General features: G+C 45.8%; 1 protein-coding gene across 1 annotated transcript in view; it reads right to left on the bottom strand.

Annotated features, from left to right (window-relative positions):
• LOC104619716 (kalirin-like) overlaps nt 1–20180 on the bottom strand; it is a gene marked incomplete at its 5' end in the record, with an annotated part of 28982 nt that overhangs the window by 7325 nt on the left and 1477 nt on the right. Inside the window, 6 exons of the mRNA XM_010285700.1 lie at nt 797–928; nt 2419–2540; nt 4687–4858; nt 5339–5366; nt 15589–15648; nt 16986–17109. Coding sequence (XP_010284002.1) covers nt 797–928; nt 2419–2540; nt 4687–4858; nt 5339–5366; nt 15589–15648; nt 16986–17109 — 638 coding nt within the window. The remainder of the gene's footprint in view (nt 1–796; nt 929–2418; nt 2541–4686; nt 4859–5338; nt 5367–15588; nt 15649–16985; nt 17110–20180) is intronic.

Raw genomic sequence — 20180 nt, 5'->3', positions numbered from 1 at the left:
GCTGTTGTGAATAGAAGAGCTTTTATTCTTTCACAAAAATGACAATCACACTGATGGCATAGTGAGGGTCAAGGCAAAGTATTTGCTAAGAGGTGGTATTAATATGATGGAGTGATTAAGTTTGCACATTTACTAACATGAGGTAGGATTTTTTTGAAGGATGAAGGGGAAAAAACAGAGGCCACATACCTAAGGCAAGGTTTACTGCCCAGGGACCCTGACACCTTTGTAGGAAGAATGCAAAAAGGGATATGAATCATTTCAAAATGCTCTTTTCAAGAGCGCAATAGGCATAACACATGCCTGTGCATATTGGGAAAACAGTGTGTTTAATATCTATTTAATTCTTCAAGGGAAAAGGATGGTTGGATCTAAGAACACATGGATTTCAGAGCTGAGCTTGAAAAGTATGCAGGGATCTGCAAATCCATCCGGATCAAAAAAATAATAAGGCTGCTTTGTTTTTGCATTCCCTGGAAACATTCGCCAGAAAGAATGGATACCATGGTGGTAAAATGCAAATGATGAAAGGATGCCTTAGTGATGGATACGTTTTAGCTTAGCACGCTTTACTTGCTGTAAATGACTGGAGGAAACAGAGAGGTCTGTAATATATGAGAAGTTGGACTGGATGATAGAAAGGCTTCTTTTGGCCTTAGACTTTGGGATCTGTGAGCAATGGCTAGTGGCACCCCAGTGGTGGCAAGGCTGCTTCTGGGACCTGTTGTGCCATAAAGGAGACTTACTTCGTTCTCATTCTCCCAGCTAGCAAGCACAGCTCAAACCACTTACATACCTTCTTCTCTGTACTCCACAGTGTAGCCTGAAATGGTGCAATTGCCTGTACTGGATGGGGGTAGCCAGCGTAGGATCACAGAGGTGCAGCTTCTCTCCTGAGCAATGGGGCGATTTGGGGCAGCTGGGACACCTTGGGAAGAGAAAACAAGCACCAAGTCCAGCATCACATCAGCAAGTGCTAGTGCTTTATTCTGAAGATCAGGTGTATCAGGTATGTCAGCTGCGCGTTGCAGAGGGAGTGCTCTGGGTTACCAGCACTACCAGAGGCAATGTCATGGTCCTGTTCGCCTACCACTGTGGGTCTGAGACCTCAATACAAGCAGCTAGGAGAGAACTGTGCTGCTTGCAGGCCCTGCTGCATTGACATGGTCTCACAGTATTACAGGGCAGGGGAATATCTTGTTGCTCAGAGCTGGTGGTCAACTGGACTGCAACACCCCAGGGACCTCCCTGCGAGACTGGGAGAATTGCCCCTTGGGTGCAGAGGATCTGTCTGAGCTCAGCCGCTGTAAAGGCAGAGCCTCTTTACCTGCCACCTTCTGCTGCTAATTTTTGCTCCAGCTCAAGGCCTGATGCAAAGCCCATGGAACTGAGGAAAACAAATATTGTCGTGGACTTCACCAAGCTGTGAGTGAGGTTCTGGAGGTGGGGAATCACCTTGAAATGTCCAAAAATTGCACAAGAAAGCCACTCAAAGTGCTTCTCGGTGTATGGCTCTTGGTATGTTTGGCAGCAGATTGACAAATGGCCAGTAATTCTTCTGTGTTTTGCTCAGGGCTCCCTTCAGCACAGGAGTAGTTAGTGCAGCTGCTAACTTGCTTGGATAAATTCGGGAAATTATATCTCTAGGGCAGTTTGTGAGACCAAACAAACTGACTTCTAAATGGTTGTAACACTCCTGCATCTGTAAGTCACCAGTTAGACATTTGTCTCTGTGCCATCCCCTTCAACACAGCAGGCACCCCTTATCTCTCATGCTAACAGATCCCTTCCTGGAGCTGGAGGTCATGAGCATCAACTCATCATTTCATATTCATTACAATTAGATGGGTCATTCATTAATTACAGTGCTGAGAATTCAGGCTCGGAGATTTGTCCCTAAGTTGAGTCCCTGCAGAACAGTTCACCCAGGCCAAGCCTTACTCTCACCTCCTCCATCCCCCCAGAGAAGGGGAGGCTGAAAATCAGTGTCACTGGATCCCAGGTGCCCCACTCCAGGCAGGCTCTAAAGCACAGAGCTCCCTGTGGGCAGCCGGGGCGTCATGCCCCCAGTGGCTCGGCAGCCCAAGGGAGCTCAGCTTCCCCCGGTCAACCTCACTGAGCCCCTGGGAAGCAGCGCTGCGAGCAGGACGCAGGAGCTGAACCAGTGCCAACGCATTTTCATTTCCCAGATGTGATACTTATGATCAGACGACTTAATCAAGCGCAAGGAGTCTGCGATGCCTTCAGCCATCAGTGGGAGTCTTGGCTGAGGAATGGTTGTATGATTTTAACGTCTCAATTCACCTGGCACAGCTCCACGTCCGGCTGCCTTTGCACCACCTATTCTCATGTGCTCCCAGCCCCCACCAAGGGACGCCGTACAGGAAAAATCCTGGGTGTTAAGGTCAGATGTGCTACCTTGAACTTTGATGGTTGCAGAGGTCGATGCGGTTCCGTGTTCATTGGTTGCCACACAGGTGTAAATGCCGCTGTCCTGAGGCATCACGTTGCAGATCTTCAAGGTGAGCTCCCCGGAGTCACTGTGGATGCAGGAAGCCCCGATTACAGCTGCTTCACTTGCTAATGCTTTTTATACAAGTTCCTGTCCTGCCTCATTACAAACACACGTGCACACAAATCCTGTTAACACATTTGAAGGAACATCCCTCCAGCAATCTGGTACCCAAATACCACCCCTCCATATGTCAGGATTAGGCTGTTAATGAAACCTTCGAGCAGAATGGTCCAAATTGCCTGCCAGGAAATCTACTTATCTGTTGTGGCCTCAGAGGACATGGGGAAGGATCACTCAAGCAGCAAGCAAAGTCCAGGAGCTGAACATTTGCTGTGCCTGTCCAGAGCTGGATGCTTAGACTCCATATATCTGGACAGATTTCCCCAGGTGCATCTTTCCTATCTTGGGAGACACTGAGCTGCTGTGCCTCTGCAGTTAAGTCCAACACACGCCAGACAAATGGGTCTTCCCACAGATGCAGAAGGCAGTCACACAGCGCAGGGTGCCTGACATTTCTGGGAAGCTTCAGACCCCTGGAGCATCTGCCGTTGATCTAATGAGGCTGCCAGACCCCCGGTCAGAAGGCTGGACATCTCACAACTGCTAGGGATAAAGAATGTCAGTGCTGAGTTTGTGAGAGACACTCAATCTTTGGGCCAATCTGAGCAAATAAACAGCTCTAGGGAGGACTCTAGTGAATTTATAGCAGGTCTGTATATAGTCACTTCAGTTTGCGCATTGCAGTCTTCAATATGCAATTTAAGGGAGTTGGCCTGAATTAAAGGATTCTGCTTGTGTAACTGCTTTAGCTGTACTGGAGACCCAGCTTAGAGCCAACAATAAATCCCCTTGATGGCAAAAGTAAACTAGTTCTTGAATGCGTAATCTATCGGAAACTGCAGAAGGACGTGGTTGCTGGTATGGACGCTGCGGTTTTTGCTGGTCTGACTATGGTGGTTTAAAACAAGACAGAAATATCCCCTTCCCCCACAATCTGGACACTCATGCCAGCAAGATTTGTAAGACAGCCACCGATCTGCTGGGCCCCTCCTTGGCAGGCAGTGTCTTCACTGAAAAACAAATACGAGTAACAAGACAATACAAGTGCTGATAATACACAGGAGAAAGACTGCGACGGAAAACAGAACCCTGCGTGGAAACATCCCCCTATCCCAACCCCAGCCAGATCCTGAAGATGAGGCACGAGCAATCTACTGAATAATGGCTAAAAAGACAATTTTGGGTGCGCCGGTGTAGCCGCACAAGCCAATGGTCTCTGAAAAAAGCTCTTGATCAGATGTAATTTTTTTTTTTATTGAAGATGTAAAATCCCTTCTCTTAGTGTTCATTTTTTACTTTCAGTGGCTTTGTACTCCCTGGATTCATCTCAGCCTGAGCCAGAAGTGCTGAAAAGTTCGTATGAAAGATTGCTTCCCGGAGATTTCCACTGCACTTTGGCCCAAATTGCTTGTATAAGCTGCAGATGAGCATCCAGCAGCAGGCTATTACCTGACCTGAATTCAACTCCAGATCTTTTTGGATATTCCCACTGTTAGTTGCAGAGATGGTTTTCCTTCCCCCTAGCCAGGCCGGGAAAATCATGACAAGCATCCTTCTGTCCAAGCACAGCCAGATGTAGCCTTCCCAGGAGCACATGTACGCTTTTTTAAGAACAGCTGAGGAGAGGCTCGGGAAAACTGCAGGAGTTACCACCTCTGCCCATGAGATGAGAAAACGCCCAATGATATGGGTATTGCAAGCCAGTGAGGGCTTGCTCTGCTCGAATCCTGATTCTACCAAAGGTGAGCATGGCATCAAACTCAAGCAGAGAAGCCCCAGCAACGCAGAGGCAATATTAGCCAAACTAATATGTTGGAAACATTCTGCCTTCCGGTTTGCAGCTGGCTCAGGAGGTCAATAGGAGCAAGCTCATGTCTGCCAGCAACACACTTCGTGGATATACCCTATGTCAGCTTGGGAAATGATAGAGCTACCCAAACGCCAAAGTTTGACCCTTTCTTGCTGACGCGTGGTGCAGCAATGCGCCAATACACCATGCCAGACCTGATTAACTGCATTTCTAATGAGACTTGTAGCCCGGCTGGTGCCATATTTGAGGGCTACACGACCATCATGACCAGCTACATTGGGATCCACAGGCAGAACCTTACCAGGATGACACTGTGTAAGTGGCCGTGCTGTTGTCATTGTCAAGAATGTTTTGATCCGGTCCTTTCCAGGTTATAGTTGGTTTGGGTCGTCCACAGACTTTGCACTGCAATATCACTGTGTCGCCGAGCAGGCAGGTGATGTCCACTAACGGCACTAGAAACTCTGGAGCCACTGGAAAAAAATGTGGGGACACACACACGACACTTTCTTTTAATCTACAGGTGAGGTTGCTCGCCTTGCAGGTCTAGAGAGTATGTTATAGGACTAACTATGAAATCTGGGTCTCAAACAGCCCAGGGTCCTGGGATTACATTACCAAAACTTCCCCTTCACTGAAAGCCAGCTGTCAACAGCTCAGCAAAGGGGGTAGCTGGGACTGCCTGCCCCCCAGGCTTGTGCTCTGGCAGGAGGGAGAGACATTTGAAGGCAGGTTTGGGGAGGTTCAGCCTCGCCTGCGGCCCCAGGCTGTCTGAGCCGAGCAGCCAGCAGAAGGAGTGCTCTCCCTGGGGAGCACACCAGCCCTGCCAAGCAGCAGAGAGCTGCCTTTGCTGGAAAGGCTGGTGGGTGCGGAGCATGCTGTTGCACCCGAGAAAATCACAGCTGCTGACTTGCCCCTCTGTGCCAGTCAGTGCACAGCTGTCCTTAACTCACCTTCTTGAATGAAATTGGGGTTGATTATCTGAAAAATACAAAGAGATAAAAGCATTTATTTTTCTGGACAGTGACAAGGACATGTCTGGTTTCACACGGGAACGTGGTGAATGACCAGAACCGCAGAAGCACTGACCAGTGGCTACAAGCAACCTCTAACAACCGGCAGACACAGCAAGCTCTAGTGACAACAGAACAAGCCCGTGCACAGCTGGGAAAGTAAGAGAGCTACGGCATCTTGGACTCTGATAAAGCATCACAGGTAACAGGCACAACACTAAGGCTGAGGAGGGTGGACGTGCTTTCTCTTTGCTCAGGTGCTAATGCTCAAGCCATTAACTCCTTTCTTCCTGGAGGTGGTTTATGCCCCCCCTGTGCCCAGCTCCAGGCCCACATCACACAGCACCTGCAGTCACCATGCACCTGGGGTGTCTCACCAGTGCTCTGGCCACTAATCAGCTTTGGGGAGATGTCTTTTAACTTCTGCTCAGCTTCAGGGAAAAAAGGGAAAGTGCTAAAACAAAAATACTGCCTTCTTTTCACCTACTGACAAGTGTCAGTCCTGCAACAATTCTTGGTCTATCATGACAAGTAAAATTTCACTCATTTCTTTGGACTGCTGGAAACTTTCTAACTTGAAACTAGGTTTGGATAACTGAGGGTTATTTTGTCTAACTAACTAGTTAATTGATCAAGTTAGCAAAGAGTTAAAAAGTTACTGTCTGTGGCCTATATATACCAATTACCTCATGTAAACCTGGAAGCAAAGTTGGGAATAGCAAAGACAATGCCAGTAAGTTCTCGCACGCAGCATCAACCCTAACTACATAGTGGTGTACAACAGTATAGAGGTTTTAGCCTCATTGACTGTTTTAATAATCTCATAAGGCCTTGTTATCCAAACTCAAACTAATAATTTATTATCAAGCACCATCAAAATGAATGTGGTTTATCTCGCCTTAAATATCTTTGTTACTATCTATTTCAGAGCTATTTTGAAAGATGCCAATGAAGCAGTGACCTAATTCGTGGCCTGCCAAAGCTGATGGGATTTTTTGCAGAGGCTCAGAAACCAGGCCATGAAGCAGAAGCAATAACCCTTCAAAATAACACAGATACATCTTCAAGATTTATATTTCTATTTTGGCTTTATAAATAGTTTTCCAAGATGAATGGCTCAGGGTGCCATTCAAGGAAGCACTTGAGCATATTCAGGTTCATTTTGGTTTCATAACCTTTCTTCATAGCCCCAGGCAAACCTCTGGTACCAGCACTGAGACCTCAGGCTCCGCTTTCCCCTATCACCATTGGAAAGCCCAAATGAAACAGGCATGACAGAGACTCACCACACACAAAGGTTTTTTCCCCCATAGAAGCATACCTTACATCGACAAATTCCTTGCCACCTGAGACTAAGACTATCCTTTGTCCTAGCAATAGGCAGAATTTGATCCTTTGGGACACACTGACAGAGAACACAGCGCTCACAGTACCGGCTGAAACAACCAGTCAATGACAATGCTTTACACTCTCTGCTCCAGAAACGAGTAGGGACTGCTGTTTGTGGGCAAAGCCAGTTTCAGATCTTACCATCTAGTCAGACAGTCCTAAAGGTCTGTACCTGGTGGGCAAAAGCATGATCGTTTGGACTCTTACATGCTCCCAAGGACATTGAGATTTCAAACGTTTCATTCCCAGCATCCTGGAAGGAGGCAATTTCTGCCTACATCCCTGGAGAGGACTCTTTGAGCACTATTATTATAATTAGGGCTTCTTTTTTTTTAAAGCCATGTTGGGGGCCACCTCTGCAGTGGGGAGGAGGCAGGAGAGCATGCCACCCCTATGATGCGGCGACACGGCTCGGCTTGGGAGGCAGGAGCCTGAGTGGGTGAGGGAGCCAGCTGGGTTCTTTGGGTCTTGCATTGGGTCTTCCTCTTCCCAGCTGCACCTCCTGGCCCTAGTTTCACTTGGGAAATGCAAAGCCCCATCTGAAGGGTGCAGCTGGGCATCAATACCAGGACATGGACCGCTGGCCAGCCACCCTGGGAGCCTCTGAGACGGTGAGGGGCTCAGAGGCAGCGATTGCTGCTCTTGGAGGGTCCAGGACCCACATACAACCCCTGGATCCCACGGGCAGGAAAATATCAGGGCATAAGAGGGCACTGCATGAAGAACATCTCTCCCACCTGTGCATGTGGTAAAGGAGAGATGGATCTTCATGATTGTGTCACTCGCATGACACAGCAAAGGAAGAAAAAGCTGTTCTGTAGACAACCGTCACTTGCCACTTTTCACTCAGTGAGATCATCTACTTATCAGCTTAACTTATTAACTACTTAACCCTGTGCATCAGCTCATTTGCACATACATCTTCATTTGTGTACTTTTTGGCTTTAACTGGAATACACATCTATCCTCAAAAGCTCTCCCCTTCCTTCCCTGCAGTATGTACTAAATTCCCTTATTATTCACTGATTTCCATCCTTGTAGGATTAGAGATTGGGAGAAAGAAATGCTCATAACATTTTGTATTAATTTTATAACTCTAAAGCATTCATTAGAAGATGCAGCTACAATGATAAATTTAATGGATATATCTATAAATAAATAATGCTACATTTCTAATGACTTCCAAGGCACAATTATTTATAATAATTACCTTACCAATGTTTTTTTCCACTGCCTCACCATGGGAATATGAGAAAGAAAATTACCGCTGCTAGATAATATTGGAAGAGTCTAAAATTTACATTTCCTTTGCTAAAACTTCATCTGTTAATTAATGTTACGTTACAACACCCCCACAGCCATGTTGCAGCTTTTGGCTGCTGTAAATTTAGGTGAGAAGAAAAGCCTATTTGCAAGAGCATGTTTAAGTGCTACCAAAGTGATTTAATACATCACTTACTTAATTAGGGAACAGGATTTGGTCTGCTTTGAAGGAGGGGGTCAAATGACGGGGTGAGAAGTGCAGAAATAGGAAGGCCAAGGTTCACAGCCAGCACTGCAGCTAGAAGCCAGCTCTGCTGGCTCACACGTCCGGTCCCAGGCCCTGGGGGCTTGCCGCCTCTCTCTGCAGCCCGGACAGGTTTCCAGGCCATGGGCGGATGGCAGGAGATGACAGACTCCACAGAGTTCTTCCAGATTAAGTGCAAGACCTTTGGAGATGATTTCTTCATTTGCCAAATAGGTTTTTAATCCCTGTGGGTGGAGAGGAGGGCTCCAGAGCGTGGCCCCACTGCCCTCGGAGGACGGGAGCTCATGTACTGCTTGTCCATGCAGCCTCCTGCTGGTGCCGTGGCTGTTTCCCTTATGGACAGACTTGCCAAGCACCTCCCAGAGCCTCTTGAAAATGATGGTGTGTGCAAGAAGCTGGAAAAGCTGTCAAAATCAATGCAAGTAACTCTTCCCAATTCTCTTTCTCTTTCTCAGGGCTTGCACAGAGAGATGAAAGCTGGGCTGCATGGCTCTGAAGAGCTGCCGCCGAGGCTCGGGGGCCAGCATGCTGCCAGAGATACTCGCAGAGGCAACAAGGTGTGCTCCAAATCCAAGGAACTTACCTCTCAGAGAAAAGGAGGTGAAAGACGGCCCTCTCCAACATGTTTTTCCCCATGTTAAAGCCCCTGCTCGCCCTAAGGAGGTCCCACACAAGCCGAAGGGCAGTGGTGGTGTTTGTGGGGGTGATGCAGGAGCCCTGGCTTCTGCGCATCACTCCCTCAGGGAATGCTCTGCACTGCTTTGAGATTACCAGGTGGAGAAAAACCCTGCTGGTTACGTGGTTTTGTGGAGTTTTACTTTTCTTCTCTCTGAAAAGCAACATGAGGCTCAGTCCTGAAACCCCACTCAGCCAAGCAACCCTGGCCACGGTGACCACGAGCCAGGGAAGGCAGCCTGGCATCTCATGCTGACAAGGGCTCCATGAAGAAATCCCAGCAAACACCAGCTGCACCACTGCGGCTGGCAGTCTGGCCTGCAAGCAAAAAAACTTCTCACACCATCTTCAGCATCAGTCCACGGCAGGCAAACAAAAACCCTAAGGGATGAAACTCAGTTGGCAGTGCAGTTCTTCACTCACACTTCAGGTAAGAAACGCAGCCAGCTCTTTTTTACAGGGACATAAATTTAGTTGAAATGAGATGATGATAGATTTATTTTTTCCATTGGAGGAAATACCTGTAGCCTGCTCCAGGGTAGGTGAAATCTTCTAACGCTCCCTCCGCAGCCAGGAGAGTTTCTGTTTCCCATACAATGATGGCTGAAAATGGAAACCCCACACCAGGTGACAAAGGCAGACCATGAAAGGGCCTCTATTCAGGTGATGTGGGGTCTAACGCTGACCAGGCAAAGACAGGGAGCTGGAGGGAGGGGGGTGAGATAAAGAAATGGGAGGATGGGCCAGGGTTATTCAATAAAAAAAAGCCAGAAACAGACCTTGCTTCTCCCTCCTCCAGCCTGCCCTGTTTCAGGGCTCAAACCAAGAAAGGCACATGAGGCGCGTACTTGAATGCCTTTGGAGACCTGCAGGGATCTAAGTGACTTAGATCTAAGTGACTTAAGTGTAACTTAGTGTAACAGTCAGGCTTTAGTAAAGCAGCATAAGTGCTGCAGCCAGCACTCAGTATTTTGCAGTACTGGGCCACTTTTTCCTGGTTTATTAAGCTCATGTTTTAAAGATAGGAAGGCATCTGCAGCAGCAGCAGCAAGTCCATTTGCAAAGCGACTCTGACTAATTATTAGCAAGAGCCTATCTTCCATACACATGCTGTATCCGGTGCGGAGTGAGAAACCATTCTGTAATGCCAATGGCTGGTCCTGAAACGCTCGGCGAGCACAGCTCGGCTGCCTGCGAGGGCTCTTCTCGCCTGGGCCAGGGTTTGCTTCTCTGTTGCAGAGATGTTCTGGCCATGCCTAGCCCACCTCCCTGGAGGAGGCATGAGCCCAGCCCAGACACACACAATGCACAGAAGGGCCCAGCGGATGCCCGGATTTTTTCAATGCCACCTTTCAGTCCCATTTTAAGGGAGAGCATCAAAAACAGGAGTGAGAAAATTTTTGCTCCCAAAGCATAAGGCTAGGCTGCAAACCAACCCCTCCGTAATAAGATCCATGCTTTATCTAAACAGTAGAGGGCATGTTTACTCCAAGACAAGCAGCTCAGCATTTTGTAAACACTTCATAGCACTTCTCATTCACTCAGTTAAAATAAAATATTGACGCATTTGCACATGGTGGTAACAGAGTCAGCAGCATGTTCCTTGCTCCCTCACTCAAAAAAAAGGAAAAACATTAATGATTCTCAGAGAAAAATGAAACTAGTTACAGAGGGATTAAGCCAACTGTAATTTGTAGGAAAACATCTATCAATCTGTCTCTGACTAGGTCAACTTTTACTTTGAGACTTTTGGGGGGACAACCTCACCTCTGCCAAAAACCCAAACAAATTAACAAAAGAAATTTCTTGATAAGAGGAGAAAGTAAGGATCCTGCTACACATGGATAGATGCTACCAAAGGGAAAGCAGAATTTAAAATGGGAGAATTGTATCAGATGAAACGTCCCACAGCCTTTTGGTAGGGATGGGGGATGCTGCCTGGCACCCAGCATGGATGGGCTCAGCTGCTTTTGAGACTGATGGAGAAGCCACAAGGGATGCTGAATGTTGTACATGCATCCGTGCAAAGCAGGAGTCCTGTTGCCCTTGTCTCGCTCTTGCTGTGAGGCCCTAATGGCTGGTGTGCTTCAATGGCTGTAGGTGTGAGATGTCTCTGGTACTCCAGGCACTGTGTTGTAGCACTCTACCCACTCCCTGCAGAAGTAGGGTCACTTCTTCCTTTTCCAAAAACCACCGCACCTGCACTGCCAGCTACGTCACAATGATGAGCCACCTTTCTGGTCAGTCTCAGCAATCCCTGGCCACCACTCAGGACAGCAGGACAGTGGTGTCATCCACGGAGGTCACGCCAGGGAAACACAAGAGGTTCTCTGGATTGTTCTTGTTCATACTGTGAGAACAGGCCAGGAAGGGCTTTCTTACCAGTATTGTACAAGATCTCGCCAAGAGAGTATGTTAGATCTGCTCTGGAGATGGACAACTCAAGGTAGGGGGTGAAGGCATTTGCCTAAAGCACATGGGAATTCTTGGCCTGAGCTGAGTGTTGACTTGGAGCCAATGCTGTATCCACCAAACCATTACTTACGCAACCACTTGGACTGTGGGGGTGCTAACACAATATTCTTCCCTACAGGATGTTTCCTAGTGCTTATCTTGCTCTAAGTGTCTCTGAGTAGTTCTTAACATGCTAAAATGTCATAACTGAGAAAAACAGATTATGAAGCCCAACTTACTTACCTTGGCAATAGCCCAGCTCACTAATCTAATGATGGCACTTCCACTGACTCGGGGTGGGCCTGGACTTCATCTCTCCTTTGCACAGCTATGAAACTGGAACAAACACTAGACAGCCGGTGACAGTTGTGTGTTGGTCAGGATTACTTATAACGCACTGCAGTTGGAGTGGCGCTATGCAAAACAAGATGTCTGGAGCCATGTCAGAGACCCCTAAATGTGAGGTCCACCCCAAAGCCTGGAAGAGCTGCTGCTGAGTTTAGTGAGGCTTAGTTCAGTCAAGTTTTCTGACTGCTGGAAGGACATTCACTTAGACAAGAGAGGTAGCCCGATGGGATCTGCACAGTTGACTTATGACCCCTTCAGCAATATCGAAACCCCATGTGATGTTATGACACAGAACTGTAGGACAATTAGTTGCGTCATTGTCCAGGACCCCAGACTTGGGTGTGGATGATATTTACTGATTCACAAGGACATACACCTTCCCATAATTGGAGTTGCCTGTCCCTATGCAATTAGCTGCAGACATGTGGAAAGGGAGTCTCTGATCTTTCTTGAATATAGGTTACTCCTATCCCTCACGTGGCTACACATGCTCCTGAAGTCCCTGCTCCTACACTCACGTGCCTAACAGGTGAGTTTGCACCTTCTGTTTTGTGGAACAACAGTGCAAAGCAGAAAACTAGGGGGAAAAGAGCCAAATTTAATTTCCATCCTTATGCACTTTCATTACATATTAATAAATGAAGAGAGAAGAAACAGACACCAAGAGATACTATTTCTAGTCAAAGTTACAATGACTGGGCAAAACCACAGCAATGGCATTTTAGCTCTTTTAAACAACCACCCAGAATTTCAGTTTCCTGCTCTAACTATGTATGTTCTCCATATTTCTTTCTGTCTATGTTTCCCCTTGAAAAAAGGCAAAGTGCTTCAGAAATCTGGAATCTACTGAACAGATATGTGGTATTTTATATATAGCAAGCAAAGCTAGATCTGAAAGACCACAGTAGCTGTGGGACTTCATGGATACTACAACCAGCTTACCAACTTCTTGCACAGTGAGTACGCTGGAGGTAAATTGCACCGACATTTCCAAGTAATTAATATGTCTGCTTTGCATTTAGAGAGTGCTCTCTCTATTCCAGCACTGTGTGCATGTTCTCATGCACGATGGGAGGAGGAGGGATGTCAGGGGTGACAGTCCTATACGAGAAGCCAGGTGACTTGCCCTGTTATTACCTGGCTGTAATAACAGCTGGAGATGACTCCACCTTAGTGACACAGGTAGGGCCTCAAGCACCTCTGAATGTCGATGGCCAGGACACAGCTCTCCTACCAGCACTTGCAGCATCTATAAAATCCATCACGAGCTGAGCTAGGTGTGGGGACAAGGGCTTCCCCCTCCTCGGGCAGCCGGTCACACCGTCTCCAGCTCCCTGGGAGCTCACAGGCGGCTCCACTGGGACGTACCACACGGAATAGGGAGAGGAAAACCAGGTGAGATGCTGATTTTTGCTGCGCACACAGGTTGGGGTGGAGGAGTGGCACAGTTGTTTAACAGTTATTTAAGCCTAGGACACAAAGCCTAACAGACCAAATGAAGCCCTCAACCAGGCTCTGGCAGTGGAAGTAGCTTGCCTTGCCTCTGTTTTAATGAGAAAAGACTTCAGCTCCCAAGGCCTTAATACAGTTCATTTCTCGTAACACATTTGAAAAGGAGCATCAAATCACTCATAATGAAGCGAAAGGGAGAGCAACTGTGGCTTCTAGTAGTGAATACCCCAGACCTTTACAGACTAGGCTTCCTCATGGCTGCTTCTAAGGCGTCATAAGCATTTTATGAGCCTGTCCTTGCTCTGCTCCCGCTGGATGAATTTGTTTAGTTTATACTGGGCATCAGCAATCCCTCCCCCCCAGTATTTCTTAGCCAGACCAATGAGCTGACCACACTCACTCCAGGCTGCAGATGTACTAAAATCAGCACAAAGCAAGGGCCGTGCTGCTCCTTGCAGGGCAGTGTGGCCTTAGTAAATCACCCCCACAACTGCACTCTTATTTTCTGCCCCTTTGCCATTGTAAACATTTGATCAGCCCCAAAGAGGTTCGCTCAGAAGTAGACTTGAGCTTTCCAAGCCATGAGAAACACTGTGGCTCCTGGGGGCTGCAGGCACCTCCAGTAAGTGACCTGGGAGATGCAGGATGGGGTTTCTGAATGTAAATCAAGACACATACCAGGCACATAGTTACCCCTCTAGGAGGAGATCCACATCACAGCTAAGACTTCAAATTAGCATCTTTTGGTTTCAATAGAAAGGGTCGTACCCTCCTGAACTGAGGAGCAGGCAAGAACAGTAGACTGTACCAGGGTAAAAACCCAAATCAAACAAGACGACCCATGTGGAGCATGCCAGAGCTGACTAGAAATGCTGACAGTGTAAGGACTCTGATACCTTCCACTGACAATTTAAAAACACCTGGTTTTCCTCCTATTGAGCAAAATCAAAACACAGAAATCCTCCACAAAAAGAATGGCGATTCTCACCCAGCTCTGTACATTGCACCTGTATCTCAGCAATGTTTGACTCCACAGGGCAATTTCCAGTAATCTAAAGCTTACACAGATTTATGTGCAATAACTGGGCACTGCCTTGTAATGAATACGTTGTTGTTACCTGTGATTGGCAAAATGCTCTTTGAAAATGCAAACACACTCCTGAGAATAATGCAGCTTTAGTGGTAAGCACCATTCAGTTTCCAGGATGTCCGCTGGGTCAAAAGCTTTCCTTTAGTATGCATCCCCTTCTCAAAGATGTGTTTATTTGTGCCAACACAATTAAAATAAAAGAGAGCCTTCAGCTTAATAGCTGAGGTAGTGCATCTCAATACACTTCTCCTGCTTTTTTTGACTCCAGGAGGAAGATCATCTTTCTTTTGTGGGATGTTTATAGTGCAACCTGGCTAACAGCATCCCGGAGATCTCCTAGGATGCACAGACATCTCTGTTCTCCAGTGACCTGCCCTGTCATCTCTACAAAATCACTTCTGTCTCTCTGACCCTCGTCCTTGCCTATTTCAGTAGGAAGCTCTTTCAGCCTTGGTTCAATGTATACAAATGCTTGGTGTGGTCACTATACTCAGAAAAAAATGGGCCCTGCAAGATATTAATTGAGGAGAACCCTATCTATCTGTAACTCTCATGATTTTAAGCTCCTTTGGGGTATCTCAACAAGGCATGTCTCAGTCACTCCACTAGAATTGGTGGCTTCACACTGGAAAAAGAGTAGTGTAATGTATCATAATTTGGGCCCACCTATCTGCATCAGCCTTGCCTGTGATACAGGTACATTCATGCAACCAGTTTTACCATCCTCCTTCAGTGCCTTTCTAGAAATGCAGTTTCCCACTCTGCTAGGAGAAAAAAGAAATGCCTTTTCTGATCTTCTAGATAATTTAAAGCACTAGTTGTAGTGCAACAACATTTGCTCCACTGATTTATAACAGAAGCATAACTAGCAGCTCAGCATGTATTGCCTGGACCAGGGGCCTTTTTAATATAGAAAGCTGCTACATTTATCGGCAGTTGACATGCATGCATTATCGTTTCACTGAATGAGGTCCCAGGTGGGAAAAAAGTGGCTGAGGGTGGTTATGTGAGCCTCCAGCTCAGCAGGAGCTTTTTCCTCAGCTTCCTCCACTGCTCCCACCAGAAAGGCAGCCCAAACTCCAGTTCAACACTTGGCAAAACCAGAATTGACGCTTTGTGTGACTCACGCTTAATTGGCACATATGTCCACGAGCAACATGGACCCACCAGCTTCCCTTTCAGCAAAAGCGTATCAAAATAGCCATATGTTCTTGGAAAAAAAAAATTAAAAATCACAAGGATGATTGTCTCTACCTCCATGCTAGTATTGGGGTCAAGGTCATCACACTCTGATTCCTCTGAGCTGTTTGTCTCCTTGTTTGGCAGCATGAAGAGGAAGAAAGAGAAAAAGAGATTAGAAGAGAGATTGGTTAGACAGGGCAGAGCAGCACAGGAGTTGTGAACAGCATGGAAATGGGTAACGGTACAGAAAATGCTCTTAAAAATTCAAACAAAACCCAAACCGACAACAAAATAAGGGAAGGAAAAGCAAAGACATGCTTTTGCCAAAGAAGCAGCAGTGATTCTGCAAGTCGTCAGGTAGTAAAAACGGCAAGGAAGCAACAGGAGGAAGAACTATGGCCACCATGCCAGAGCAACCGCTTCCCTGGGGCCCAGTCCTTCCCCGGTGGCTGCGCAGTGGGTGCGAGGGGCGCCCGGGCTGCAGTGGCAGGGTTCCTCCCTTTGCACATGCCATGGCTATTTCACTAGGCTGACAAGACAGAAAGCCTCCACAAAGGAAAACACTTAATCACGGGCTCTCCTGGAGAGGGGTGGATCCAAAGGACATGCTCAAGTGCTTTCCTGAATCAAGGCTGGGCTTTGGTTGTGTCAAAATCACAAGTGTGTGCTTGCCTCTGTTGGGAGGGAAAGCCCCGGATTAGTCCTGAGCAGGCCTCATGGTCGATTTATAGGGATGGATCCTCTGAATTGGAGCACAGTAGTCAGGCACCCAGAGCAGAAGATGGAGCTTAACCCCACAGTTCTCAACCTTTTCCATACTGGGAGATCTCAGAGAGAGAGAGACAGACACAGACACACAGACACAGACACACACACACACACACGACCCTCTCCTGGCAAGACAGAGTTGGCATCTCTGCCCTGTCTGATAATATGGAAAGAAACAGGTCATTAAGACCATCTCCCCAGACCAAAAATCTTAAGCATCTCAAGGTTGAGAATCCCTTATCTCAAGATGTGGTGAAATACTGGCCTGAATAAAACTCATCAACTTCAGTCAGGCCATTGGTTCACCCAGTGGCTTTCTCACTGCTGCAGCTGCTCTGATGGAGCTGCAGATTGGGCTAGGTCAGAGGTCAGTAAATCACCGTTGTCCCAATTTTAAGAACAGTTATTTAATCATATATATAGTTGTTTTTTTAATGAAGATTACTTACGTGTATGTGGGATGTCAGGAAAAAGAAAACGAAAAACAAAGGCTGCATTTTATCTTGCATGCAAAAATCCTGCTAAAATGGATACTACAAAAAAAGAAAAAAAAGATAACTAAAGTGGAAAGAAACAAAAAAAACCCCAAAAAACAAACCCAAAATTGCCGCCCCCTCCCTCTCTCAGGAGAGGGTGCTGTAGGGGGTGAAGAGGATGGGAAGCAGGAGAGCAGCACACAGCTTTCAGATGGCCTTACTCACTTTAACAGAGACTTTGTTGCCCAGAATATCCTTGGATTTACGTGGCCCATTGGCTTCATTTTTGCCACTGCTCTCCTTTTCTGCCCGCTTTCTCATGCGCAGGGTATGCCATGAACATGACTTCCTGTTGTACCAAAAAACGCAGCAATCAAATGGCAAATCATAGCAGGAAGGAAGGATTTGGAAAGGGGAACCAGCATCCACATTTGTGATTACTGCAACTCCCTAGAAGGTCAAAGCCACCGGCAATATGCCTATCTCAATCTAAGCAATGAGAGTTGAAGTTAAAAACCAAACCAAACAGTTCTGCGAAGCAGATGTTGTGCCACACTTGCTGTTTCAGTGCATGGAGCAGGAAAAAAATGCCCATGATGGAAGCCAGGCACCTAGAACTTGGTCATCTGGTTTGAGGGTCTTTGTCTTGCGTTGCCACAAATAGAAATTTTTTTTTGCTACTGTTAAAAGGTCAATTTGGTCCTCAGTCTTGTTGGTGAAAAGCAGCGAAGCAAATATAAATAGAGGAGAACAGTCTTAACAGATTACTCAGTGGAGCAAATTAAAAAAAAATTTAGAAATTCAGGGTGTTGCTCCCTATTTTTTGCTCAGAACATGAACAGCTCAACAAATAGGAGCTACATCAGTGACTTTCCAAGAAGTAAGCCATTTCCTAGAATGCTGTGCCTCTCAAAACCAAGAATTTCCCATTTGATTTTGCCAATCTGGTTAGAGAGGACGTCAGTCAGTCCATGACTTTTGGCTAGCATCGCAGCAGGCATGATTTCCAGTACACTTTTCACACCTAATTACTGCTCCTATGACCTTAATCTTAGAAAAAAACAATAATGGACCTTGTCACCCTTTGTAAGAGCAATGCTGTGTTGACAACAAAAATTGCATATCAAAGCAGACATAAAAAATTAAGGAAAAATACCCCCAGTTCTTAATATGGATTTCATTTGGTTTATACAGTGGAAAGGTTGGGGGGGATTTGGGAAGGGGTATGTTGTCCAAAGCAGAAAGCTCTTAACAGCAATGTGATGAGCTGGGATCCAGGTTCAAAGCATCTGCCCACCTTTAAGTCATGCAAATTTAATTTGCATGTTTAAGCCCAATGTTTGGCACATGTCATGCCTACAGTACCTTGATACTTTTTACAAAGCAAGTTGCATGTAATCCAACAATCACCTGCGATGCCAATAAAACGCAGTATGTTAGCAAGGTAGGACTCAAAGGTCACTCCACACAATCGACGCTCCCCCCTGAACACTGCGTCTGACTCCTAAGCATTTTTTGGTTATACTTCAGCACCTGATGAAAGCTGTACAATAGCTCAAATTAAAAAAAAAGTAAACTAATGGCCTCCCAACAGCTGGCTGCCACTGACACAAGACAGAACTGGGTCATAATGACTGTTTTTGCAACCAGGATTAGTGTCTCCACTGCAAACAGCTGGCACAGGCAGTCATGTTTGAGCACAAGGAGCTCCAAAGCACCCTACGCGTCTCAGCCAGACAGTAAGTGCTGTCTGATATTTGGGTGTTTCTGGAGGAGGTCCAAATAAGATATGCAGAGCAGGGGAAGTTGTCCAACCATTCAGGACTGTGATGTTTTCCTTTAAAATATGGTAAGAGTCAAGGATGGGGCTGATGGACGCCCTGACCTATCGGTGAATAATACGTGGTGCCAACACTACTGGATTGACCACATATTTTGTGTACAGTATTTGTCAACAGAAGAATCAGTCTTATTACTTATACTAATTAGTCAGACAGGGCTGAAGACAACACCTGCTCTAGGTCTTTTTTTACCCAAAGGACTTCTATTATTCAAGCATCTGTTTGGTTTCAGCTGTTTAAGTCTGAAAACATGATTTAAGACTTTAAATCTCACTGCAGTGAGAAAGAGAGAAGCACAATACATGTGTCTTTCAATTCTGGCACGCCTTCCTGGCCACAATTCATATGACTACACCACAGAATTTGACTGTACAGCTGCCACGAAATCAGAGTCTTCACCAGGAGCCTGATGCCATGGATGAACATAAGAGCACGTGGCTGCATATCGTGGTTAGAGAGGAACCGGGAATGGCCGTGGCGGATGTGCAAGAGACATGCTAAGCAATTCCTTTGGCTTAACATGCAATTCATTGTAGCATTCATTGACTGACAGGTAAAGTCATCATTTTTCTTAACTGAAACTGCAGCAGAGATCAAATTATTATTTTTACTAAATCTGTCACAAAATCTTTCCTTGTGTTCAATTCTGCATCTTGAGGTACCCATGTAAGGTAACATAATTTTTAGCATACATTCATGCATTACCATCTAGTCATTTTAGATGTTAAAAGAAATCAACAGGTATTACTGAAAAGAGGGTTGTACCTTCTGTATTTAATACCAAAACTTTCTTGCATTAGTCATTTCAGACTGACAAATTTCTAAAAATCAGAAAAGAAAAATATATATCCACACATTTGTTAAATAAGCAACAAAATGTTATAAACAAAACAAAAAAAAAAAAACAAAACAAAACCAAAAAAGGGTCAAACTAGTTCTTTAACCTCATTAAAACATGCTCATGGTGAAAATTTATTTTACATATTTAAAATAGTACATTTAAAATTAGTTACATTACAGGTACAATGATGAACATTGCGACTATCTATTATATTGCACAACCTGACTTCATCAATATGAGTTTGTTTTTTTTTAAATAGTGCAAAATACTTTATACAGGAATGTACTTGGATGGGGGTCTTGCAAACAAAAAAATATATTACAAAAGATACTGCAAACAGAAAAAAAACCCAAAACAAAACAAAATTAAAAAAAAAGATACAAGCTGTACAAGGAAATTGCCATAGACAACAAAATCTCTCCTCCTTGAGAAGCGAACCTCAGTCCAACACAGGGCCTGGATTTTTTTTGTGGGTTTTTTTTTGCTAGATGCTGTTATAACCAACATATAGATTAGTAACTTAATACAACATAAATATAAGTCCAGTCCAAGCAGGTCCATGTTGGTGTAAAATGGTGTAACATAAAACATGTCTTTAACCGTCTATGGTTTTATTTCTCTCCAAACTATAAACAAAACCCCACAAAATGAAAATAAGCAAAACCCGAGCTATCCACCATGGCTGCCCGACGCTGTGGATTGACCACTCAGCTTGTTCCAATGGCACTGTAGATAAAA

The sequence above is a fragment of the Phaethon lepturus genome, unplaced genomic scaffold (genome assembly GCF_000687285.1).
Source record: "Phaethon lepturus isolate BGI_N335 unplaced genomic scaffold, ASM68728v1 scaffold54274, whole genome shotgun sequence".
Taxonomy (NCBI): Eukaryota; Metazoa; Chordata; class Aves; order Phaethontiformes; family Phaethontidae; genus Phaethon; species Phaethon lepturus.
This window is presented reverse-complemented; position numbering and strand designations above follow the sequence as displayed.